The sequence below is a fragment of the Hippopotamus amphibius genome, chromosome 8, assembly GCF_030028045.1.
Source record: "Hippopotamus amphibius kiboko isolate mHipAmp2 chromosome 8, mHipAmp2.hap2, whole genome shotgun sequence".
In the NCBI taxonomy this organism is placed as follows: Eukaryota; Metazoa; Chordata; class Mammalia; order Artiodactyla; family Hippopotamidae; genus Hippopotamus; species Hippopotamus amphibius.
In genome coordinates, this window is record NC_080193.1 from 74,252,373 (window position 1) to 74,278,204 (window position 25,832).

The window sequence follows — 25,832 nt, forward strand, 5'->3', positions numbered from 1 at the left end:
GCAGACAGAGATGCATTCTGGACCTCCGAGGAGCTCACAAATTCAGTGGGAAGAGACCTAAACGACCCTTGCCGAGGTGGCTCCGAGGTGTCCGGGGGCCCCTGTCAGGCCCACGTAAATGCCTATCTCCAGGTGCACGTAAGTTTCAGGGAGTGGAGGGGGCTCAGACGCTGGTCCGCTGACTCACAACACCACACCCGTGCCCACGCGGGTCAAGGAAAAGGCTGAAGGCTGGACCGAGCCCCATTCTCCATGAATCCAAGCCCCGCCGGGCACTTACCATCATGAGCTCCTTCTGGAAGGATTTCCGCTCTTTGTTCTCCGTGTTGTTACAGTCCTCCTTCAACTTTTCCAGGACGGATGCCACCCGCTCGGGCTCGCTGTCCAGCTCCGCCCGGCAGAAGAAGGTGAGCGGCAGGTTCCCATAGCCCAGGGCGTCCGCAAAGGAGCGCCAGCTGCTGATGTTCTCCATGAGCAGCGTCCGGACGGAGGCGTAGATGTAGGTGAGGAACTTGCATGGGCGCAGGATCTGCTCCAGCAGCACCGACGTGCTCAGCTCAGGCCCGGCGAGGAGGCTGGGCCGCGCCTTGCCCACCACCAGCACGTTCTTGGCGTGCACGAGGCCGACCCTGCCCTGGTGGTAGCCGATGTACCACTCCTTGGTCCACAGCTGCCCCTTCAGCCGGATCTTCTCCTCGCTAAGCAGGGCGATGGCGTCCCCCTTCTTGTACTCCAGCAGGTAGTGGTTTTTGCTCTGCCGCACCACCGTCTTGAGTAACTTGCCAAACTTGAGGTTGGACACCGGGCGGTCCTGAAAAGTCGGGTACTTGGTAGTGGCAGCAAATGGGGACAGGATGATCTTCCCGACCTCATTCTTCTTGAGGAACCGTCTCTGCCCGGACGGCTTGATGGCACTTTTGGGGGGCGGCTGGGGGGTCTGGACGCAAAACTGGGTCAGGATGGCCTCCTGGTCGTCTTTCACTTGGACCCTCAAGGTGAAGTCAGAGAGCTCGCTGGGGTTCTGGCAGGTGATGGGGAAGATGAGGCGGCTCACCTTGCCCAGCTTCACCTGGAACCCTCTCACGGCCTTGGCCTGCTCGCTGGCTTTGACCTCATAGTTGGTCATGTTGGAAAACATGCAGACTTGGAGATCCTGGGGCCTGGACAAGACGAACTGGTGCTTGCCCCAGAGCTGCAGCGCCACCGGGGCTGGGCTAGGGGCCTGGCGGGTGACCTCGCTAACCAGCAGGGTCTTTGGGGCACAATCATGCCCAAAAATGGTCACCACCGTCTTGAAGGATGGGTGGATGTGTTTGGGGCCATAGAGACCCACGGTGACTTTTTTATTGATGAAGTCCCAGACCGTGGAAGGGTAGAGGATGTTCGGGCCGTGAGCAACAATGGCCAGGTACATACAGGGCTCCAGGTTGTCCAGCTGGACCTGGACCGTGTCCCCATAGCTGTAGGTGAGTGGGATGGGGACATACGGCCCCTCCTTTGAGTCGCTCCTCAGGCACTGGAGGCCCACTGTGCTTTTGCTGAAAATGTCACTTTTCACCTCGGCTGAAACCTTCATCTCCAAGATGATGTGGGTTTTCACCTCCAGGGTGCTCAGCTTCACCTCCAGCACAGGACTGATGCAGCTGCACCTGTCGCTGTTGAGCTCCAGCGGGGGGTCCAGCAGAGCCTTCATAGAGATCTGTTGCGTCTCCCCTGGAACCACGTGGCCTTCGGGCACGTGGATGCTGATGTTGGTGTCGGGAAGCTGCACGGCGCCCCCCGAACTATCCAGCTTGCACACGATGTTCGTCTCCACCGCTTGGGTCTGGCCCCACCCGGGACTTTGGCCCAGCAAGTCCAAGTCGTGGCAAGACCGGGCCAGCTTCCGGTGGCTCAGCCAGGCGGCCCGAAAGTCCTCCCGGCTCTGGAACTGCTCAGGGGCCGGTGATTTCAAGCCCGTGAAAAACCCCGAGGATGCAGGAGTGTCAGACTTGGCTTGGAGGACGGAGAGTTCCGAGAGGCTGTAGGAACGCTTGCTCCGGAAGAAAGGGTTGTCCCTCCTGACCAGCGGCTCCGCGTGGAGGCGGCTGGGGGCGGGCAGCTCGTCAAAGATGTTGCCGGTGCTGTTGGTGGTTGCTGAGCTGGATTCGGTGAACGAAGACGTGCCCGTATCGAAGAGCAGCAAGTCCACGGTGCTTTTGGGAGTCAGCTCGTCCACACCGGGCATCACTGGCACGTTCCCGTTGAGAAACGGGTTTGTCTGGACCCCGTTCCAGAAAGGATTATTACTGTAGGTTTTGCTCGATTCCTTCTTGTCATCTGTCCATCCTCCAAGCAAATCTAACTCCTTGGCTACTTCGTCCGGACTGTCTGGAAGATTGTCGATCACCCCGCTGTCACTTAAGGTGGAGTTCCTGTAGTTTAAGGGCTGCACGTAGGAAGAAGGGATGTAGCCCATCTCCGTGGTGTTGTGTGCGTACCACCACTCCCCGCCCGACGTATCCAGGACGTAGAGGTGGTCACCCTTGGAGAACTTGAGGGTGGTGAAGTTGGTTGGGCAGTAGTCTTTGATTGCGATCACTTCCTTTGCATTTCCAAAGGGCGTGGGATTGTCTACGAGCAAGGCACTGGGAGAAGGCACTGTGCGAAACACAAAGGACAGGCAGTGAGAGCAGGGCCGCGGCACGAGGCAGAGCATCATCAAAACCAGGGAAAGAAGTCTGGGAAACCATCACCCCCAACACAGAGACAACAAGCCAGGCAAGTAACCGACAGAAACAAACCAGTGGAACCTGGTGTGCGATTCACCTGGCTGGTAGCTGAAATCGAGCGTGGTCTCCCCAGATCCCATTGCATCCCAACGCTCGGGTGGAAAGGCCACAGAGAGTCTCTCCAGCATCCACAGAGATGCACATCAGCATAATGGAATTGTCAACATGTCCCCAGGTTTCAAACATCTCATTTTGACCAAATATTTCTTTTTTAAAAAAATTTTTTCAGTATAGCTGCTTTACAATCTTGTGTTAGTTTCTGCTAAAAGTGAATCAGCCATATGTATACATATATCCCCATATCCCCTCCCTCTTGAGCCTCCCTCCCACCCTCCCTGTCCCACCCCTCTAGGTCGTCACAAAGCACCGAGCTGATCTCCCTGTGCTATGCAGCAGCTTCCCACTAGCTATCTGTTTTACATTTCATAGTGTATTATATGTCAGTGCTACTCTCTCATTTCGTTCCAGCTTCCCCTTCGCCCCCCACCCCCTGTCCTCAAGTCCATTCTCTACATCTGCATCTTTACTCTTGCCCTGCCACTAGGTTCATCAGTGCCATTTTTCTAGATTCCATATATGTGAGTTAGCATATGGTATTTGTTTTTCTCCTTCTGGCTTACTTCACTCTGTATGACAGACTCTAGGTCCATCCACCCCACTACAAATAACTCAATTTCGTTCCCTTCTATGGCTGAGTAGCATTCCATTGTATGTATGAGCCATGTAACTAACTAACCGGGACTGCCGCTGGTCGAAAGGTAAGTTGAATGTGATTTACTTAGAAAACGCAGTGATGTTAAGTGACCCACTGCATGTAGTCAGGGACCAGAAAAGCCCCTCAGCAGAATCTCTCCATGTCTAAGAGCTGATTCCACGTTCTACCTTCAACATGAAATACATAAACCACGGGGAAGGTTCCCTCAATAAACAGGCCCGGTTCCTAGTTTCCGAGTTCAACTCATTCTTCATCGAACTGTTTATGTGAAATAAGATTTTTGAGGTCAGTCTCTTTCAATCTCTTTTAAATAATCATTCAGAACAATATGGCAATGTTCCCTCCCTCATTCCTCGGAAATCAAAGGTTTAGGTCTGGTCGTAATTCACAATCTTTTTGAACAACTCTTGAAGCAATCTGAAAAATCCCAACACTTTCAACAGTGACTCAGGCTAATGTGTGGTTCTTGGCTTTTGACTGTGTGTTACCGATGTTGACCGCAATTGGAACAGCAGAAAGACAAAAGTCATCTAAACAAGTAGGGTGTCTTTTGAAAAAAAACAGATAATTAAAAACCTAAGTGTTTTCTCTCTTTCCCATACATGACAAAGTGCGTATACTCAGAGGATGAAGAAACTTCTTTCTGAATGAAATAAACCCATATATTTCTCTCCAACCCCCACGCTGACTGTGCCTTGTTTTACGGAGTGTGCTGCCTTCCTGTAACAAACAAATGAAAGTAAACTTTTTTAGTTGCTTATATAAACAACCAAAAAAGGACTACATTTTTTGTGGAACTACACCTACAGCTTGTCTAATATATGATTAAGTCAACAGACATCCTATTCTATCAAATTGCTCCCCCCCACGAAAAAAATCATCAGCCAGCTCCTCTTTCCTAAAGGAAATAATAAAAATTAAATTGTATTTCTTTAGCAAAGTCTCAGGAAATAAAGTAGGAAGTTTCTATTTATTTATACTAACTAAATTACAGAGATATGTTTGGCAGTGTTCGTACCTGGGCCTTGAAGGCTGTCACCTACCATCCTGTCTGGGGTGTCGGGGAGAAGCTGGTTCTGGGATCACCAGACCTGTGATTTAAATCTACACCCTTAGCAGCTGTGTGATCTCTGGAGCCTGAGATTCTTCACGATGGAGAAACCATCCTTCCTCAATGGGCTCTGGCAAGGATTAAACGAGCTGATGCTGATGAAGTGATGAGCATAAAGACGCTTCACCCAAGGTGAGGACTCACAAAATATTATGTTTAAAGAGACATCTCCAGCCCCTTTCTAATTTAGTTTTTCTCCACAGCATTTATCATCAACCAATATAAAATGGACCTTACATATTTATTTTGGTTTTGTTGGGGAGGGCTCCATCACCCCACTAGGGTGTAAGCTCTGTTAGGGTACGTTTTGCTCGCACTGGTGTCCTTGGAACAGGGCCTGTGTCACGTAGCTTGTGCTCAACAGACATTTGTGGAACGAATGCACATCCTGTAAGCTTACAACAGAGAGGTCACATCCATGTTATTGGGACAAGATGTTGGCCAAAGGCAAAGTTAGAATCCCCCTGACTGTGCCCTTCTGCTATAAAATCACACCAGAGAGAAATCACTTAACACTGAAGCGGGGCAGTGAATAAAAACAGCCAAGTCAAAGACAACAGCCTCGAGGGGAGGTGGAAGAAGGCAGATGGGTCAGCTGGGGTCAGGGGATAACATAAGATCTTCCCTGCCCCTTTGTTTTCCAGTCACCGGCTCTAGTAATATCAACTACTTTTTGTTTCCTTGACACATCTAATGAAAATGTCACATAAAAATTAAAACCAAATGAAAATCAAAGAAAGCTGGCCAGCTATTAAAATCTTGTTAGAATTCCTCAAAAGTTATATCCCTATTATGTTCCTCCAAAATAATTCCCTTACAGTAATATTTTTTAAATTAAAAACCAAAGCTATTAAGCAGGCTCTGTACATAGCCTGAGAAAATGTATCGGTGCAAATGATCACTTTAGTCTTACCCCACTGAAGAGTAAAAATGGTTTTACTTAAAATTCCAAGCACTCTCCTTAGGAGAGGAGCAGTGATAAATTTCACTCAAGGATGAGGCTCGTCTGATGCGAGACGGCGCTGCTTCCCATGGGGGACCCCCGTGGAAGTGGACCTCAGTGTGAGTTCCCTTCCAAGACCTGGCCCTTTATCAGTCAAGTGCCACAGACACCTGGGGGCTTCCAGCCAATCAAATGCAGGATAATCCCTATCGAATTCCATCTTAATGAATTCTGGGGAGTGTCGCCCAGATTCACAGGTACCTTGATTTTAATACAAAAAAATATCCCTGGGTGTCAGGAGGTTCAGCTCACTGAATAATACATTTCCTACCCTTCTGACTTGGTTCTCGTGCAGGAAAAACATTCATCAGGGGCAGAAGACTGTGCAGCACATATTTTGGCTGGAACATATTCCCACCTTGAAGCTGGTTTTACCATCGGGATGTGTGGGGAGCTGCTGGGTGGAAATGCTGCCTGGACCATAGGCTGCCCTTTGGGAGTGGAGTCAGGGGGTCTCTCCCCACCCTGCCCCGCCAAGCTAACGAGCCCCTCCCCACATCCCCAGCTGTCTCGCCTGTCCTCCTCCCCCAGCAGTGGTATTCTTTTAGGAATAATAGTTCCTCCCAGATCAGCAGCATCGTCTTTTAAAATTCAGCTCTCTGCCCCTCGTTTTGAAGTCACAGCCCAAACCCCACAACTTAAGCTCAGTTTCCAGCTTCAACCATGATTAGCTGGGTTATAAAGTAAGAAAATAATGCCCATTACTGGATGACGAAAAATAAACGGCTTCATTATTTACAGCAATATGCAATAGGTCCGCTGCACTTATTCACAAAACCTCATGATTCCCTCACTAGTCTTTTCTTTAAAAGAACATTTAAAGCAATGCTCAGGGCCACAAACATAAAGGACAGATAGGAGGAGGAAGGCGCTGAGGATAACTGGGAGAGAGAAGAAGAAAGGCAGACACAGGCACGGGTGATTTTTCGTACATCAGGGTGGTGCGTCACGCCTTTATCCGGGAGATAGCAGTTTAGCTCGAGAAATATTTATTTACCACTGACTTTGTGCCCGGGGCTAAGGATATAAAAGTAAAGATAAAGCTGCTGCAGTTGAGGCAGCACAATGGACCCTTTCAACAGAATTCGGTAAATGTGGTGGGAAAGCTGACTGATGGTGACGGTGATGGAGCATCAGATGCCAGGACGCTCACGGGAGACTCTGACCACAGCTAGCGAGGGCGGGATGGACCCTAGGAGGAAAATGACCCACTGGTATCCTCCTCAGTGTCCTAAGGGTAAGGCTTTATCACAGCCCAGTTTTATGCGGCTGTTAGGGAAACCCAGAGACTCGGTGATTAAACCCTGGGGCCCCCTCTAAACCAGAGGTTGGCAAACTCTGGCCCCTGGGCCAAATCCAGCCAGCTGTTTCTGAAAAGTTTTGTTGGAACACAGCCGTGTCCGTTTGTTTACTCTCTTCCTCGACAGCTTCCTCGTTACAGTCTCCGAGTTGAAGAGCTGTGACAGAGGCTTTACGGCCTGCCCGGATTCAAGTATGTACTCTCTGACCTTTTCCAGAGGAGGCGTGCTGACCCCTGTCCCAGGCCGCCTCTTTATTCTCCAGTGGCTCTCAGGACCTCATCGACTTACCACACTCGCCCTCCCCCTAGTCTTCTGCAGCACCAAGCTCCTACCTTAATGTCACCAAAACTCATGAAAAGAGATACATATTCTGCATTAAGACGTTTCATGACTAAAGGGAAAATTCAAAACCACCTCCCAACACATCAAAACAAAACGAGAAAAGCGGTTATTGTTCCAGGACTGAACTCAGAACACGATGAAGTTGAGAGAGCTAAGATTTAATTATCTGAACGTGACCTTGGCAGCCTTTAAGGGGAAGAGTCCTTGGGTCTTAGAGCTCTTGCAAACCCCATCTTCTCCTCCAGCCAGTTCTGATCCCAGGAGCTCACCTTTGACATCGTTAAAGCTCGATTCTGAAAACCCTTCGCTCAGGTCAATCAAGGTCCCCTCGGACTTGCACCGCGGGAGGCCGCTGGAGTTGGCAGCTCGGATGCGCTGGGCTGCCATCTTGGAACTCTCCTCTTGGGTGAACGGCTAAGGTTTCATATTTCTCCCTCCAGTTATTCCAGCAATTGCTGAAGCTTCTGTCTCAGGCAACCATGCTGCACTACGGAGTCGGCTTTGCAATGTGCTCCTTCCTGAAAGTAAGGGAAGAAAAAAAAGAATTTCTCTTGAGCAAGTGAAACATACGCTAAAGGGTAAATTGAAGGCAAGAGGGAATTCTCTGTCTTCCAGATGCCGTGTCATTTTTCCTGGCCCAAGAGAGCACAGCAGGGCTCACTGCCTGGATTCTATGCCTACTCTATGCCCATCTCCTCGTTCTCTTGGTGCACACAGCCCCGGCAGTGTTCCCTGGCCTGCTGTTTGCACCCCCTCTTCCTGGGGCACAATGAGGTTTGTGAAATTTGCTCGAGCACCTGGTTGGCCCATTCATTACAGTCAAAGAGGAGGACAGAACAGGATCTGTCCACACTGCGAGTCCCAGGGCTCAGGGAAGGGGAAATAAATCTCTCTCTGGCTGCCTAGAGAAAGTGCCTGGTGCCAACGTACGAACAGCGGCTGCTGCGGTGCCAGCCCTAGGCGAGCAGCCCTTAGCATCACTGCAGTGGGTCTGAGGGGACGGCTCCAGGCCCGCACGCTCCCTAAGTCCTCCCTGGACCCCAAACAGACACACACAAATGAAACACTCGTGGCCACTTGTGCCTATACAGCATTCTCGTGTGGCTTCTGTAGACGGGAAGTGGTATATTCACTGAATCGCTGTGCTGTTACCAGGCCAGCAGAGGAAATTTTTGTGGGAAAGAACACAGATGCTCTCCTGAGGCCTTGACTTTTCTGGTAAGGGGCACCCAGGCATGTGAGGGGTTCTGGAGATGAACAAGGTGACTGGCTCCGAGCACACCTCTCTCACCAGGGCCATTGGACAGAAAAGGACCAGCCAGAAGCCAACTTCAGAGCAGGAAATTTCACACACTCCCCCACAGCAGACCTGGGCAGACATCGTTCCGGCTGACCACAGCTGACACAGCTCGGCCACAGCACTCAAAGCAGAGTGCAACCCGAGGGCAGGTGAATTTCACCCCAGTATGGCTGGGTTCACGTAACCTGGCCTCAGGTCCCTTGTTCCTAGATTGCTCTGTCCACAGACAGCTGGAAATGCATCTTCTGATGCAGGCGTATCGCCCTTACTAACGAGAGGGACCAGGGGGCCCTGCACCAGCCTCTGCAGCTTCTGCAGTGGGGATGACGCAGCCCATCTCTGCATGCAGCAGCCGTGCAGCGAGCACACCAGGTTTGCATCCACACTCTATGGCTCCCGGGGATGAGCCTGAGTTAAATGCTCAACAAGAGATCTATTTTCATCTTTGTAACATGGGCTAGTGATAGCACTGTCCTGATTTGTGTGAAGGAGAAAAAGATGACCCAGGCAAGGCACTGAGAACAAGGGACAGGGCTCAGTGACTATTGGACGGACACCACCCCACCCCTCCCCCGGCCCGCTACAGTCAGGCATCAGCGGCCCCAGTCCTGGCTCTGAGTGACCCGCTGGCAGTGGGTCCAGGGTGGATTCCGGGCCACCCAAAGGCCACAGAAGGCCACATTCTTGCACCCAAACACCCTGGACAGAGGCCTGCATTATGGGCTGAACGCGTCCCCCTCCAAATTCCTGCGCGGAAGCTCTGACACCCGATGTGGTGATATCTGGAGATGAGGTCTTCGCGGGAGAGGGATGAGGTTAGATGAAGGGGATGGAATTAGGGCCCTTGCAGGAGGAGACACCAGAGAGCTCGCTTCTCTCTCTGCTGTCCGCCAGGTGAGAACACAGTGAGAAGGCAACGGTCTGCAAGCCAGGAATCGGGCCCTTACCCAAGATCCAAACAGCACCATGGTCTGGGGCTTCCCAAACTCCAGAAATGTGAGGAAATAAATTTTCATTGTGCAAGCCCCCCAGCCTATGGCATTTTGTTACAGCAGCCCGAGCTGACTCATACAGCATGGGGTGGGGGTGGGGGGACAGAAGGGGAGAGCAAGGAGGGGCCCTGGCATCCTCGGGGGAGGGGGCTTGATGCACATGTACGGGAGGCAGGACAGCAGCGACTGCCTCTCTGGGGAGGGAACAAAGCGGGTCCTGGGGGGCCCCTTCCCTTGAAAGCATGCCCAACCTGGGCCCCAATCGCTGTCCCTCCCACCGCCTCCCATCTCCCATCCTGGAGCTCTCCAGTCTGCCTGGACCCCACCCCCCACTTCCATCTGTGACTCACGCACCAGCACTCACACACATGCCAGTTATTTCAAGCATGGGGTGAAGCACCTGGATGGTTTCCCCAATCAAGTGGGATCCCAGATTGCTTCCATTCCTTCCCCATGATGTTACAACTGATGGGATCTTGTGCTCAGACTCCCTTTCCCACCAGGCTCCTCCCCGCAGAGAACTGTGCCCAGGAGCCGGGCCTCCAGGAGAGGCCAGTGCCGATGGGGCTGGGGGCACGAGGCAGCTGTGGCCAGGAGGTGCTGCTGGGCTTTGTCTCCTGGTCCCCATGCAGTCAGCACCTCTCCTCCCCACCCAGAGTCCCCCCTCCAGCTGGGGACACAGCCCCCACTTTAGCAGCAGTGGCTGCATGGCTCTGTCTGCACAGGCTGCATTGCAGCTGGACTGAAGGCCTGGTCACCAGGCTGAAGGTGGCTCTGCCCCCACCAGGTAGCCTGTGGCCACACGTGGGGAGACTGGTTACTGAGACAAGAAGACATGAAAATACTTTGGATCCAAAAAGATGAAGCCTCACTTCCTGGAGGGAATCAACACAGAGGATAAAACGGGATTGCTGGGTGGGCGGGCGGGGGAGGAGAGCTTTACCACAGTTTCAAGCCCATAACCTGCCTTTGATGAGTGGGCTTTCACTTCAATGACAATTCCTACCTGAGATTCCAGGCCTCTTGGGGAGGCAGCAGCCGGATGCAGGTAAACGATTTGGGGGGGGGGTGAGGTCGGGGTTGGTTAAAGCCAGGAGACGCAGTCAGCTGTGGAATCTGACGGCCCCCCACTCAGGCCAGGCTGCTCCCAGGACTCAGAGGCATGAGGGACAGAGCTCTGGCTCCTGCCCGCAGGCTGGAGCACTCTTCCTACCCCATGTTCCCCAGACCCCCCCCACCACGTGCTCCTGCTCAGGACACAGGAACCCCAGCAGCGATGTGCACCTGGACAAAGGATCCCAGGGTTTTCCAGGGCCGCCTGTCCTGACCGCCAAGAGATCAGGATGAAAGAGGCGCTGCCCTGCCCCCCACCTCCCCTGTGCGTATCACCAAGTCCCACTCACAACCGGGGGAAAGCATCTAGCGGAGGGTTTTTATAAAAGCCGAGGTGGGCACAATCTCGGTGCCTTACTTCATGGCCCTGCTCCTGAGGACCCCAAGGCCTGTGGTACCAGCGAGGTTCTGCAGAGCCCGGCCAGCTGCCCAGAGGAGGTGAGGTGCCCCTTCCAAAGGGTGAGGAGTCGCCAGGCAGAGCAGGGTGCGCAGGCCTGGCGGACGTGGCGGGCTGAGCACTGCAAGAGCTGGAGGGCAGGGGCCAGAACATGCCCAAGGGTTCAGTCTTAGCCTGGACACTACGGGAAGCCACAGGTTTCTGATCAAGAAAGATGACGGGCTGCTATTGACATAAATGGAAGCAGCAATGCCCTTTGGTCTTTTTGAGAACTACAGGCGCAGTTTAGGAGAAGCGGCTGAGAGCTGGTGGAGGGGAGAGACGCAGGTGGACGTGGCAACAGAGAGGGGACATCAGACCAGCCCCACCCCCCTCAAAGCCCCGCACAGACGGCCCCATCCTCAACAGAGGAGCTGGATAAAGTCCGGATGGGGCAGATTTTACCTAGGGCTGGAAGAGTGGTTGGTAGCCAAAAACTCAGCTGAGGCCCCTACAGGACACAGCTTCCCAAAGGCGGCCAAGACCGGAGATTAACATGTAAGAGCGATGGGATTCCTGCCGCCCCTGCCCCTGCCAAGAAGGCAGTGGGGTGGGGGGGAGAATCAGGGCCTCGGGGGTGGGCAGGGGGAACAAACCACAGAACACCGCTGGGATTTCGGGAGACTGATGCTCGTTTTTGTTTTGTTAGTGATGGGGGTTACAGTGATGACCCAGAGCCGATGGAGACAAAAGCGTGTTCGTTACATAAAGGGATGGGCAGTCCTTGTAAAACACAGATACCCTCACTGAGGATGCCATTCCAGGAACACTGAAGCCACTAACCGAGCGGTCCTGACAACGTCGCCACTTACCGGCCGGAGCCGGGGACTGAAGTCTGATTCCCCGATGAGCAGAAGCCTAGTTCACACGAGCTTCAATGCACTCATTCACTCTCTCTTCCTCAGGACTGGGAAGCTTTTGTCCCGTGATGCTCAATGCCTCATGGAAAGCCCAGAATGGCAACTTTTCCCAGGGGCAGGGGGAGACCGTCCTTGGACCCAGTCCTGACATCCACCAATACATTCGCGGTGAGTGCAGACACCAACCGTCGCCTCGGGGATGTTATTTTACATCAGAGAAAGACAGGCAGGCAGCTCGGCTGGGCAAGGCCTGGTGGAATTGCTCCTCCTGGGACCTCCCTGACCTGACACCATCAGGGTGAGGGTTCAGGGTGAGGCTCTGTGCCTCCACCTTCTCCAGTCCCCATGAGGAGAGACCCCTGGAGGGACCTGCTGGCGGGGAAGGCTCCAAGAGGAGCAGCTATAGAACGCTCGCTGCTTCCTGCCTTGCTAACCTTTTCTTTCCAAACCCAGAGAGCCTTCATTGCCTGTGGCTGTCAGATCTCTGATTACTCCCTGGTCCAATCCATACGCACCCTTAATTTTCTCAAAGGTCCCTTCCCCAGTTCAAAACTCTCCAGGTGTGGTTTGCTGCTTTTAAACCAGCGAAGGTGGACGTCCCGCCCTGGCACTCAGAGCCCCCACCGCTTGGCTCACCTGGGCATCCAGGTTTATAACTCACCTCCACCCTAGCATGAACCAGGGACCACACTTCTGGAGCATGTTTGTTTCACCTTCTGCTCCCTGGAGCTCGCTGCCCTCACCTGAAAGCTGCCTTCTCTCTCCCCACCCTCTTTCTGCTCCACCCTCCTCCCCAGGGCCCTGCAAGCTCCAGGTGACTCATGTGCCGGCCTCAGCTCTGCAGCCAATATCCCGGAGGCTCAAATTCAAGTGGCCCAAGTTCAAGAGCCACGGCCCTTGAATTAGCCCCTGCTTTATTAGAAAAATAATGTGGGGCTAAATGACCTGATGCTCTCATCTGCTTTATAATAAGTTCATGGTGGTTCACTAACACTGCATTTTAGTATATGTTATATCGTTACTATATATTACTATACATTATACTATTTTCCCTATTTTTTTAACCATTTCCCCCTTTTCTTATTTAATTTTTACTATTACTTTCATTGTTTATTAATTATTGTTTACTATTTTCCTATTTATGTATGTTTCAAAATGTCCACACCAAAATGTATTTTAAAATTAGGAAGGTAATATTAGGAAACCTTTATCACCTGCCTTTCCAGGAGGGACGTGTCAGGCATGAAGGGGGGTGTGTGTGTGTGTGTGTGTGTCTCCTTTTGACTGGGAAAAACTCTAAGGAGCCCTAAATGCAAATGCCCAGGTGGTCTGAGCCCCCTCACAGCACAAGTGGATGTGGTCAGGTTCCCGCTCAGTGGACTAGTGACCCTTGAACCCCAGATTCGGTCACCGCGGGCTCTCCTTGAGGACCAATGGGCATCTGGCACCTCCTAGGTCCAACCCAACTTCGGGTTTGCCCCAAACTTCCTTCCCGACTTCACCATCTTCACCATCAACAGGTGAAGGGCTCATTCAACCAGCCCCAAAGCCCCGTGTCCTTCCCCAGGGGCCCCCTCCCTTGCCTCACTCTCCGTGGAGGGCATGCGCTCCACAGGGTGTGTGCACACACACCCCGCCCCACCCCACCCCGGGGCAGCTCCGGCTGAGCCCCCCTCAGCACCTCCTCACCCCCATCACAGCTCAGCTCCCTAATTAGTCCCTTTCCACCAGGTCTAATGCATCCAGCTTTGCCTTCCCATAGTCTGCCTCTCCATGAGCAGTCAGGACTCTAAAAATGTCAGTCGGGACTCTGTTCAAAAGCCTCCAAAGCTCCTGAAGTCTTCATGCTGACAACGCCCTCAAGGCCAGCATCATGGGTCCTGCTGGCTCTCTGGTACCACCCACCAGAAGTTCTCTCCCTCCCACCGCAGGGCCTTTGCACTTGCTGTTTCTGCATCCTGGGAGGCCCCTGCCTAATATTCACCAGACTGGATCCCTCACTGCATTCAGGTCTCTGCTCAAATATCACCAGATCAGCAGGGACAGTTGTCTGCAATAGCAACACCCCTCACCCCACCCTCTTCCCCTACTTTCCTTTTCAACCGTAGACATATCCTGTGCGCTTCGGTTTCTAGCCTGATTTCTCCAAGAGAACGTAAACTCTATGAGGCCACGAGACTCGGTCTGTTTCCTCACTCCCTGGGTTGTGATAGGCCTGTGCAGAGCAGGCTCTCATATAGGAATGAGTGCATGAATTCCATTTAAATAAAGAATACAGCTTTGGAGCTATTTGGTAGTTATCCCCGGGACAAGCTCCTTTAAAGAGCCCAAATCCCCAAGTGTCAAATGAACCCCCGGATGCCTGATGTGACAATTATACTCAGCAGGCTAAATTTAGGAACCTTACCCTATTTTGGAAATCTGTTATACATTTCTAAAACACTGATGGGTTACCTGGGTGGGCACCTGGGATGTACCTGGACAGCTTGGCCTACAAATTTGGCCACCTTCCACTGGGGTCTGGACCTCACCCACAGGCGCCAGGAGCATCATGTCTCCGGGACAGCCTGCAGCTGCACACACCCTCGGTCTGGGTGGCCGGCACTGGACCTCAAGACTATCTCAGAAGGGCAGGCTGTAGCAGCCACGGCAGCCCGCCTCCCCTCAGCCATGTCCGGACGTGGGAAGACTCCCACTATCCCCTTCACCCCCACATGGTAGAAGTCAGGTCTAAGAAGTCAGGAAGGGGCATTAAAGCTTACTAATGACTGACTCACAACTAATGAGGCTTTTCTTTAGCGTAAAAGCCAATTCATTTAGAGAGAAAAGAGCCTGCTGCCAGCTCCTCCCCGGTAACTAGGGGGCTGGCCTCTGAACAGACACCGTTGTACAAGGACAGAATTATTGACAGATTCTGATGGCAAACTCAGCAATCCACACACCGTCCCTCAGCTACCCTTGTGGACTTGCCACTCCCCAGATCCCAGAATATTCTCATGGGGTCCTGTGTGCCAGTGTTATGCCCAAGGAACAATTAAAAAACAAACCAACCAAGAAAAACAATAGAAAACAAGCATCTGCAGGGTGGAGAACGCCCTTGTTGGGACCCAGCGTGTGCACAGCCAAGCGCCAGGCCCTCCAGGTGGCCGGGACCCAGAAAGGCGCAGAAGGAAGGCGCTGGGCCTGGAACCCTCCTGCAGGAGGCACCGGGCATCGAGACTGCCTCTGGCTTCTCCCTGGAGAATTCTGTTTGTGCCTTGTTTAAGATGACTCACTCTCCACATTTGATTTTAATTCCTGGAGTAGGAGTATCCTGTTGATTTCATCAGATTTCCTCCGGGCTAAAAAGAAAGCACAAGTTTCGACCCGCTCTGGGGAATGTCAGTCGCCAGGCTCTGTGGACAGACACTCCATCCCGTCTGCCATCCCCCACTCTCTCCCTAAGAAAGAGCATGTTCCCAAGGATGAAAGCCATCCAGAGATGCCCTCCCTCCCCAGCTGATCTGCTTCCTGTAAGCAACCTCCTGAAACCCAACGTCCTGGGCTCCTGACCCAGTGGGCCGGCACAGAGAAGCCAACACGCCCAGCCAGCCCACGGGGATGGACCAGGGACACCTGGTTTCACAGACACCTCCCCATGTCGAGGAGGAGCCCGTGAGGAAGGCGAGCTAGTGAAGACACAACGGGGCGAGAGTGAGCCTGTCTGCGCACCTGTAAATGTCTACAACAACCTTTTCCCTCCAAAGCAAACAGCCCTGGAGGGAGGCCCAGCCCACAGACTCCAAACAGCCCCAACTCCCTCTGCCTCCTGACCCTTGACCCAACCCGTCTGGACAACGGCCCAAGTGGAAAAGCAACACATGACTGGTATCCCCTTTCCAGGCTCTCCTCTCTTGGCAGGGAATGTACAGGCTCTGGTTACAAGAGCACCGTCCTGCACAGCGAAACTCGAACCTTCCCATCTCGGTGGTGGGACACTTCCTCCCCCCTCCAGGAGCCTGATCTCCAGAACCTTTCTGTATCCACCTGGAGAAGACCTGAAAGCGCTGTCCAGTGGCCTGGAGGAAGGCTGCCTCCTTTAGGGGGGAAAGCGTATGGCCTCATCGGAGGGAGGGGACCACGGGGAATCAGCTGCTCGTCCCAGTGCCTGTCAGGGATGTATTTCACTTGGGTTCAACAATGACCTCCATCTAGGGGACAAGCAGTGGCAGCTATCGGAGCCCCCCAGCTGGCTGTCTGGGCAGAATAATGAGGTTCATGGGCAGAATTGTGTGTCCCAGTCCCTGGGCACCTCCCGAGCAGGGGACCACATCGCTTGGGTGAGCAGCCCGAGAGCTGCACCTGCTTGTAGGAACAAGGCTCTGTGCGCAGACACTGGGCTGGCAACGTGCAGCTGGTGCAGCTCAAGGCCTTCTCTGTTCACCCAAAGCTGGTGGCTCAAACTCAGCCGCCCATGGGCTCTATGGGTGTGTGGGAGGGACGCCCGCAGTTGTGGGTGCCCGCTTCTCACTTGCTGCTTTTATAGTGTAAAGTGTGATGGCTGGAGGGACCCGGCCCAATGACTCGAGATTTTTTCACCAGCCAGTGACAAAGTAAGAAAATCAGAGTCTGGAGATACACGGGGCTGTGGGCAAGGGTCAGGGCGGGGAAGAGGCGGCCAAGCCCCTCTCTACCACTTATGCGGGGCCTGAACCTCTTGCTGCCTGGCCTCTCTTGCCTGCAGCTGACTTGACGCCCAGCTGTGAGATTGTTCTTTGGGGCGGGATGGACCAATCCCATCATTTCCTGGGGTAAAAACAATAATCTCCGCCACCTCAGAGGCTCCTACAGTCTGTAGAAGACAATCCAAATCTGGCGTTTCTTTCCAGACCCTCCACGTCTGCATCATACTCGCCTTTGCGTGCCCTGAACTCTCTCCAAGCACAGTGACTGTTTCTTTCCCTTGGGCTCCAAACACCCCCCAGCCATCGCCCCCCCGCCCCAATCTCAAGCCTCTATCCCTCTCCCCACCCCACAGACCTGAAGACCCAACAGGGCCCCTAGTTTCTGCTACATTAAAACCTACCCATTTGAGAGGGACCCCCGTCAAATAGTGCCTTTGCAGATGGAATTCTACCTTTTCCCTGAGCTCTCTTGGGATTCATCCGTCATCTTCTTTGGGCACTTACTGCTTTTATTCTGGGCATCACAGCCCAGAATTCTGCATGTGAGTTCTTAGTTTCCTAACAACTACCTCGTTTCCTTGAAAGCCAGCTGGATACCTGGCTCCTCTATAATCACCTAGCACCAAGTGCAGTGCCTGGCCCAAGCTGATGTTTAGCACCATCTGTTGAAAGGACAAATGCTTCATCCAAACATTTATTCAGCACCACAGTGCACAGGGGACCACCAAAGACACAAGCAGATGGAGACTCAGTCTCTTCCCTTGACTGCTGGTCATTTAGCTGGGACCACAACGTGCCTGAAACTGACACGGGGGGGGGGGGGGGGGAGGGTGATGTCTCCGCCATGCCTTCTGAGCCTGCATGGGACCTTCTGATCGTGCACGGGACCAGAAGCCCACATGCTTTGGTCTGCCCAACATACCACTAGACCATGAGGACGCCTTCCAGCTGCACGTCCTCCTGTGCTATCACCCTGCTGCTGACAACAGCAGGAAGTTCAAAGACGACCTGATGCGTGCGTGTCAAGTGCTTCCCAAGGACAGGCTTTAGAAGGTCTGGTGGGGTGGGTCAGCCTCACCAAGTCACATGGGAAGAGCTGCAGCAGACAGGCTGGGAAGTAAAATCTTGTGATCAGCCCAGACTAGAAAAACTTCCCCACTCTGGTCCCCAGCCAGCAACCAGAAAGAAAAAGCACGATTCTCTCTGAAGATGTTATAACAGGGATGAGAAGAGAGGCCCATTCACTTGATGGGCTGGTCAGGTGGTAGACTTGGGTTCCTGACCCTCATCTGACATGTTCAACAAAACTGCAAAACATCAGCACTGGAAGGACTTGCCGTTTCCAGACATTAGCCATTGATTTACTGTCTTCCTTAAAAGAAAAATCGAATTATTGGATTTCCCTGGTGGTCCAGTGGTTAAGACTCCACACTCCCAATGCAGGGGGCCCAGGTTCCATCCCTGGTCAGGGAACTAGATCTCTCATGCCTCAACTAAGACCCGGCACAGCCAAATAAATAAGTAAATAAAGAAATATTTTTTAAAAAATCAAATGATTTAATACTTCTCTTTAAACCAACCTACTTTTTAACAATGTAAGTTTATTCAAGAAAGTTAAAGGCAGCTTTCTATAGCTTTAAAAAGGAAGCTTCGATCCTTTAAAAAGAAAGGTCTTCCTTAGACATACTGATAAATCTTTTCTGGTATATATTAACTTAAAACATTTTTTTCAAGTTCACCTTGGCTACCACTCTGGGAAACACACAGTAGCTGGTGCCACTCATTCTACATGTGAGGAAACTGAGGCTTGTTTGGTTTTCATTGAAAGAGGTTTTCCCTGGGGTTGATTTCTGAGACTCACATGAAAATGCCTGATTCAGATAAGCTCGGGGGTGGGGGGCAGCTTCTAAGGCTTCATGCTGCCCCTGAATCTACTGATGGTCCTCATTAGTGACAGACATGTGCCTCCTCTGAGGCTCAAGTTCAAGCTCAAGTTCAGGTGAAGATGGGGCAGGAGCTGCAGAAACCAAAGGGGTGGGGACCGGTGATGAGCAGGGTGCAAACACTCCGCAGGCAGAAAGCAGAGCCACGCCCGCCAGACAGCACTGCTGAAAACAGCCAGCAAATACAGTGCATGCCGGAACACTAAAACCCCACGGAGCCTGCCCATGGGCCCCCAGAGCTTGGGAAGAGATGGCCACACGAGGCCCCGACGCCTGAGGACCAAGGGGTCAGTGCTCAGCTGACTGGTTTACTGCTGCCCCTAGGCCAGACCTTCCCCAGGATCGAAGGGAACTGTTTCAGTTCTACACACCCATTTACCGAGGATCTGAGGGTCCGGCATCTAGCACAGTAAACCACCAATGAAACTTGCGGAATGAATGAATTTCTTTACAGAAGATCTACCATGTCTATGAATTACGAATTGAAATATCTAGGGCAATAAACCAATCACCGATCTAGATACTTCATCAATATTTAGTAAGGGAAGGAGAGAGGACAGGATTCTTATTCATTCTCTCATCCCACTGCCTCTCAAACTCTCTGTCCTTAGGAAATCAAAGATGTAGAAAAAGTGACTCATGCACACACTGTTAACATTGATACAGGCATGGAAACAATTACTTAACACGTGGGCTTGAGGGTGTCCTACCTGCAGGACAGGGTTATGCAGCTGTTAAAATTCATTTTCTAACACTCAATAGAACGGAAAACCCACATAATAGAACCTTGAGAAAAACGAAATCCACAAACTTTACAATAAAACTCATTCCACTTTGTTCTTAGAAATGTATATTTGCTAGAAAAAGAAGAGTAAATTTCACACCAAATGCTGACAGTGACCATGTCCAGGTGGCAAGTGTGTGGTCATTCTGTTCTTTAGACTATTTTCCCTAAGTTTTCTACCTTTTGTAATAAACACACACACACATTTTATAAAACAAACTTCTATTCTCCTTCCCAAACACCATGATTCCAGCAGGTTCTTTCCAGCCTTGCGAGGCCGTTTTCTGAGCACGGGTAACAGTATGCCATCTGCTGGGTTGGTTCTGAACACTTCCCAACACTTGACTGAGCACCTAGAACGATGTATTAATCCCAGTGGATCTAAATCCAGCCTTCCTAATAGACACAGATGCAGAGAACAAATGCATGGACACCAAAGGGGGAAAGCCAGGGGGTGGGGGGGTGGGGAAAGGACAGACAGACAGGGAGATAGATGTATTCTCTGGTTTTTATGTCACAAAAATACAGATTAATTTTTATTGTAATAATAAAAATCAATCAATCAATCAATCAATCAATCCAGCCTTCCCAATTCCAGCTCTGTGACTTGGGGAAAAGTCATTTTCTCAATAACTGAAAAAAATGCATTCCTATTCCTCCTTCCCTTATGATTCTACTAACTAGGAAACACAGGATATCTGATTGTGATACTGTGATTTATAATATATAATATTTTGGTCTGTGTTCTGTTTATGGCACAGAGCTCCTAAATCCCTGGGGATTTCTTAAGCAAAGAGAGCAACAAAGGTGTCTTTTGTTATGTTAATGAGGTGCCTTTGGGGCTGCCCCCAGGTAACCTCAGGATGGGGGCCTTACAGTCCTGCCCTCTGACCTATGGGAAGGGGAGAGGGGCTGGAGGTTTAATCAATCGCTGGCCAATGATTTAATCAATCGTGTCTGTATAGTGAGTCCTCTGTAAAAACCCAAGGCTGGAGTTCTGAACGCTTCTGGTGAACACCCGGAGATTTGGGGAGGGGGCGCTAGAGAGGGCACGGAAGCTCCACGCCCTTTCCCCAGATCCTGCCTTACATGTGTCTTCCACTTCGCCGTCCCAGAGTTCTGTCCTGTGATACTAAACCTGTAATCTAGTTTGCAAAATGTTTTGAGTTCTGTGAGCCGCTCTAGCAAAATAATCAAACCCAAGGAGGGGGTCATAGCTGCCTCCAATTTACAGTCAGTTGGTCAGAAGCACAGGTGACAACCTGAACTTGTGATCTGCGTCGGAAGTAGGGGGTGGGGGGCAGTTGTGGGACTGAGCCCTCAACCTGTGGGATCAGACTTCATCTCCAGGTAGAGAGCAACCGAATTGAGGTGAATTGCTGGACATCCAGCTGGTGTCTGAGAACCGGAACTGGGTGCAGAATTCTAAGCCGCTTTTGGCAGGAAAAAGCCCTTTGCAGGAAAGAGCTGTCTGCAGGAGGCCCCTCTGTCTTGTCAGTAACCTTAAACCAGGCGCCCCCATACACTACTCATCTCTGGCCCTAGCACACCTTTCAAACCTTTGGATCACGAAATACTTTGCCTAACTTCTCGGTTCTTTCTGTAGATCAAAGAAGTAGAAATGAAGAATAAGTCATTAGCAGATGAGCAGATCTCTTCCCTATCTTCCCCTTCAGTGATCCTGCCAACAAACTATGAACAAAATAGCATCTAAAGAAAGATTAGGAGGCGTCGACAAGCCTGCACACAAGCTTGCACACGGTGGGTGATGGCGATGACTCTGACCCCCGTCTCTATGATTAACTGAGAGTACGTCCCTGTTTCCCTTTAAAAGTTTTCATGGCCGAGCAGAATCTTTGGAGGTGGTTTTGGGGGATGCTGAGTCCACTGCCTCCCCAGATTGCCAGCATTGTGATTAAAGGCATCTTTCCTTTCTACCAACATTTGTGAGTACTGATTTTGTAAGCGGCGTGCAGGGGGACCCAATTCAATAACAGAACCGTTCCTGATGGAAAGTCATCGCCAAAGCTCTGACCAGTGGGCTTGTTTTCAGGTCTGCGGAGTGGAGAACACTCTGAACTGCTGCTCCCTGCAGGAGTCCAACCTTCCGCCGCTATAAACGGCAGGGCACTGACCATCTGTATCCCTAATCTTCCTCCGAATTTTGGATTATTTTCTTAAGATGACTTTCTAGTAGAGTACGAAGCATTGCCAAATGCTTTCCTGGAAAGCTGTGGCCATTTATTCTCGTGACAGCAGTGGAGGTCCCTTTCCATCCTTCTGCCGGCTGCTGGAGAAAAGCTTCGCTGATCTGACAAGTGGGCGACCGAATATCAAGTTTAACTTCACATTCCTTTGACCATCAGTGAGAAATTTTCAAACACTGACTACATTTTATTTCCCGCTTCGTGACCATCATTTTGCGTCCTTTGCTTGATTACAGTCTGAGATTTCATCTCAGTTGCCAATATCTTCCCCGCTGTAGCTACACGCACGAATCCATTTGCTAACTTGATAAAGTCTCAGTTCTCCGACCCTATCAATCCTTCCTTTGTAATTTCACCTTGAAGCACAGAAAAGCCTCCCCTAATGAAAAATCTGATAAACATTCACATCTATTTTCCTCTATTTAAAAAAAATGGTGTGTGGACTGACATCAAAGTACAAAGAATTTATTTTGCGGCTCAGCAAGGAACTTTACAAACTTAATTAGCAAACAGCTAAGCGATTACTCCTTTACCGGTTCCCAAACAATCTGCCCCCTCTGTGATGTCATCTTAATGCTTTTTAAATGTGTGTAGACACCAGGGTTTGAATCTGGCCAATTCTGTGTCATGCATCTGCCTATTTTTATAACAACACCAGCCCTTATATAACTCCGGGAGTTGTACCATGTTTGGCCATCTGGAAGGACCAGCCTCCATAAACCGTTCTGTTTCAAAGTCTCCTATCAGTCATTTTTACCTCTTTTTTTTTTTCTAGATGAACTTCTGAATAATTAAGTAATATGTCTTCCTGCCTCTTCATTCCTTCAAAAAAGTAACCCCACTGGGTTTTTGTTTTTGTTGGCATGGCACTGGTAAGAACTGATATCTTTATACTATTTTTTCTTCCAGAAATACGGTGAGTCTGTTTCTTTAAAAATAAGTGCCAGGGGACTTCCCTGGTGGTGCAGTGGTTAAGAATTCACCTGCCAATGCAGGGGACACGGGTTCGAGCCCTGGGTCGGGAAGATCCCACATGCCGCGGAGCAACTAAGCCTGTGCATCACAACTGCTGAGTGCAAGCGCCGCAACTGATGAAGCCCGCGCACCTAGAGCCCATGTTCCACTCAAGAGAAGCCACCGCTCACAGCAACTAGAGTAAGCCTGTGCGCAGCAATGAAGACCCAATGCAGCCAATAAATAAATAAAATTATTTAAAAAAAAATGTGCCAGGACGGTGTACAGGGTCTGGCAAACTCTTCCCGTGAAGGGGCGGAAAGTAAATTAAGCTCTGGGGGCCATATGGACTCTGTCAAAGCCACTCAAATCCAGGCAATTCCACAGGTCCAAGCAATTCCACCTCCAAAGTATGTAGATCTGACCTCTTCTCTCTGCTCTCTGCTCCCGGCTAAGCACCTCATCTCTCCCTGGACTCACCTCGGCTGCCTCCCACCTGGTCTCTCTGCACCTTCAGCCCCAAACACATCCAACGAAACCATTCTCCTTAGAGAGCGGCTGGGCCCCTCAGCAAAGTAAGTCTCTTCAGGGGCATTTCCCTGCACTCACAATAAGTCAAACCTCCTTATTGGGACTGCATGACCTGGCCCTGCCTGGTCCTCCACGACCTCGTTTCCTTCCTGTGCACTCAGTTTCTGAGTTTAACTCTTTTCTGTCCCAGGACCCTTGCATTGGCAGTTCCCTCTGGCTGCCAAGCTCTGTCCCCATCCTGAACTTCACTTGTTGACAGCTTTTGCCACTCAGCTCTCAGGTCAATATCACGCTTCAGAAAAACCCTACCTGACTACTCACCAAGGCAGCTAGCTCACCCTGACCTCTGTGCCTCACTGTCCCCAAGTGTAAGAGGACCATAGCAAGAGCCTGCACATGGGAATCACGTGCACACAGTGCATGGGGCCACAGGCACGGTACACGCCCCACAGAGTTTGTGGCCATGCTGTTTATATGGAGCCAGATCACGTATAAGCCCTGTACTTTTCACCAAGTTTGAGACACACTTCTTTTTTTACACACCACTGTGGTCTGGAATGCTATGATTTTTGCTACAGCAAAGAATTAAACTTACTTGGTTCACAGGTGCTTTACCAAATGAGGCAGTATAATTTCTTTGTAAACCACTAATCACTTCGTAAATTCTACCTCCATTGCTAGTTACTGCAACCATGGGTTGCGTGTAGTGAAGGTTTAGTAGCCCTGTACCTTATTTCCATTTGCTTCAGCTGTTTAAGGCCCAACCAAGGGGTTCAGGTCAAGCACCCGAGCAAGCATCTTTTGGCTAAAACCTAAAAGCCACCAAGCTGGGGAGAGGACACTACTGAGAAGTCACATATGTTCACATTTTTCTAACACCCTCTTCTTATGGGTTGAACTGTGTCCTCCACGACCTACAAATACGACCTTATTTGCAAATAGAGTCTGTGGATGACCAAGTTCAGATACAGCGATAAAGGTGGGGCCCTCATCCAATACGACTGGTGTCCTTACAAAATGCGGAAATTGGGGCACAAAGTGAAGATGGCGTGGAGACACAGGGAGAAGGCGGCCGTCCGCAAGCCAAGGAGAGGGGCCCGGGCCTGCTTCTGCTTCACGGCCTCAGAAGGAGCCGGCCCTGCCGACACCTCAGTCCTGTACTTCAGGCCCCCGGAGCCGTGAGAGAGTGAATTTCTGTCGTGTGGAGCCCGTTTGAGGCAGTTGGCTCCGGGGCGCCCCGGGAAAGTCGCACACCCTCCTGGGGTGTGGACGCAGATCTGCCTTCTCAGACCCTCCCTCTCCTTGGCCGGCGTGGCCTCCCACCTCCCAGCGAACGTCTCTCTGTCACGTCTAACACAACTGCAACTCCAAGAAGCAAATGAAAGCCAAGACCCCAGAACAGAGTCCCGGCCTCTGCAGAGTGACGTCTTGCCTCCACACTTCCGGACCGTTCTCTCCTAAGATCCCAAGCTACGAGGCCAGCGCCCAACTGCCGCTCACCTCACATTCCTGAAGGCTGAGTCTGATGCTGCCGGGGAATCACATCTCTATATCTCGATTGTGACCGTGGAAAATCTTCCTGCGTCGCCACGAGGGCCCTGCAGAGGCATTTCCAGTGGCAACCCAATCAGTGGGGGTTTGAAACAAGCTACTTTCGCCAAGATTCTGCAGCTCTCTTAACGGAGAACACACTGGAACCATCAGAAAACAGAGGGGAGGACAAAGCAGGTTAGAGCCCCCTAGGCTGTGGGGAGAACCGGGGACCCCCCTCCGGGCTCCAGCTCAGGGGCTCCGAGGCCACGACGTCACGTTCCTTCTGGGGGTCCCAACCCGTCTGCAGCAGGACACGCACCAAGTGAACACACATTTAGTAACACAGAAAGACACCCTACATCGTCACAGCGCAGAGGCAAAACCCTGATAGAAATTTCCAGCAGCTGGTAGAAGCCAAGTGGGAAAGCAGCTGAGGGCGGCACTCGGGCACGGAGATGGCGGGGGCAGGAGAACACAGCTCCAGATGCAATGAAGATGTGACGGGACCCACCATCTGGAAGGAGAAAGGGCGGCGGCGGCGGGAACGACAGGTTGGCAGGGAGAGCAGAGTCCTGAAGACCAGACAGCCAGTCCATCAACACTTAGGGGTTTAATGTGTCTTCTCCCACCTTCCCTGATTCCTCAAGACACGATAATCCTGGGGATAGGAGCAAGGAGGAAAAGGCTGTTTGGGAACATGTGTTGTGAGCAGATACAAGCGTGTCCTCTCCCCGCAGGCCAACCCTCTGTGCAGCCTTCGACATAAGCAGGTCCTTTCTTTTGACATCACAAACGTGGAGACGCTGCAGGTTTGCACGCTCAGCACCCGCCTCCAGCCCGGCCGTGGAGAGGCCCAGCTCTGCTCCCCGAGGCCCTGCTTGGTCTTCTAGCGTGGCCCTTGGTTTCCTCACCTGATCCTTTATCACCAGCGTCTTCTTCCTCCTCATCCTCCTCGCCTATAGCTGAGTGTAAATTAAGGTGATAGCATCATACAAAGAAGGAAACAAAGGGTTCTGGAGCCAGATCGCAGTGGGACTGGCAGCTTTAGCTGTGTGCTCTTGGACAAGTTACTTAACCTCTCTGAGCCTCTATTTGTATCACCTGCAGCAGGAAGACAGTAAAATCTGGCTCACCGGGTGAGCACACAGGAGGCGTTCGATGAGGACCGTTCCTCGTCATCATTGTGCCTGGAGATGAAGGCCAGTTGGCCCAGCATTGATGTCCCCAGACAGCGATGCACCAGGGACTCAAACTGACTCACACAGTCTCCTG

At 51.6% G+C, this 25,832-nt stretch overlaps 1 protein-coding gene across 9 annotated transcripts in view; it reads right to left on the bottom strand.

Annotated features, from left to right (window-relative positions):
- SH3BP4 (SH3 domain binding protein 4) overlaps nucleotides 1-25,832 on the bottom strand; it is a 94,991-nt gene that overhangs the window by 12,121 nt on the left and 57,038 nt on the right. For 5 of the 9 annotated variants that reach the window (XM_057746541.1, XM_057746537.1, XM_057746543.1 and 2 more), the window contains 2 exons: nucleotides 7,513-7,761; nucleotides 281-2,640 (listed from right to left, as the gene is read on the bottom strand). In XM_057746541.1, coding sequence (XP_057602524.1) covers nucleotides 281-2,640; nucleotides 7,513-7,630 — 2,478 coding nt within the window. In that variant the 5' untranslated portion in view covers nucleotides 7,631-7,761. Of the gene's footprint in view, nucleotides 1-280; nucleotides 2,641-7,512; nucleotides 7,762-11,896; nucleotides 12,566-12,605; nucleotides 12,675-24,527; nucleotides 24,719-25,832 lie in introns of those variants that run through there. The other 4 variants (XM_057746542.1, XM_057746538.1, XM_057746544.1 and 1 more) reach the window with 3 other exon arrangements.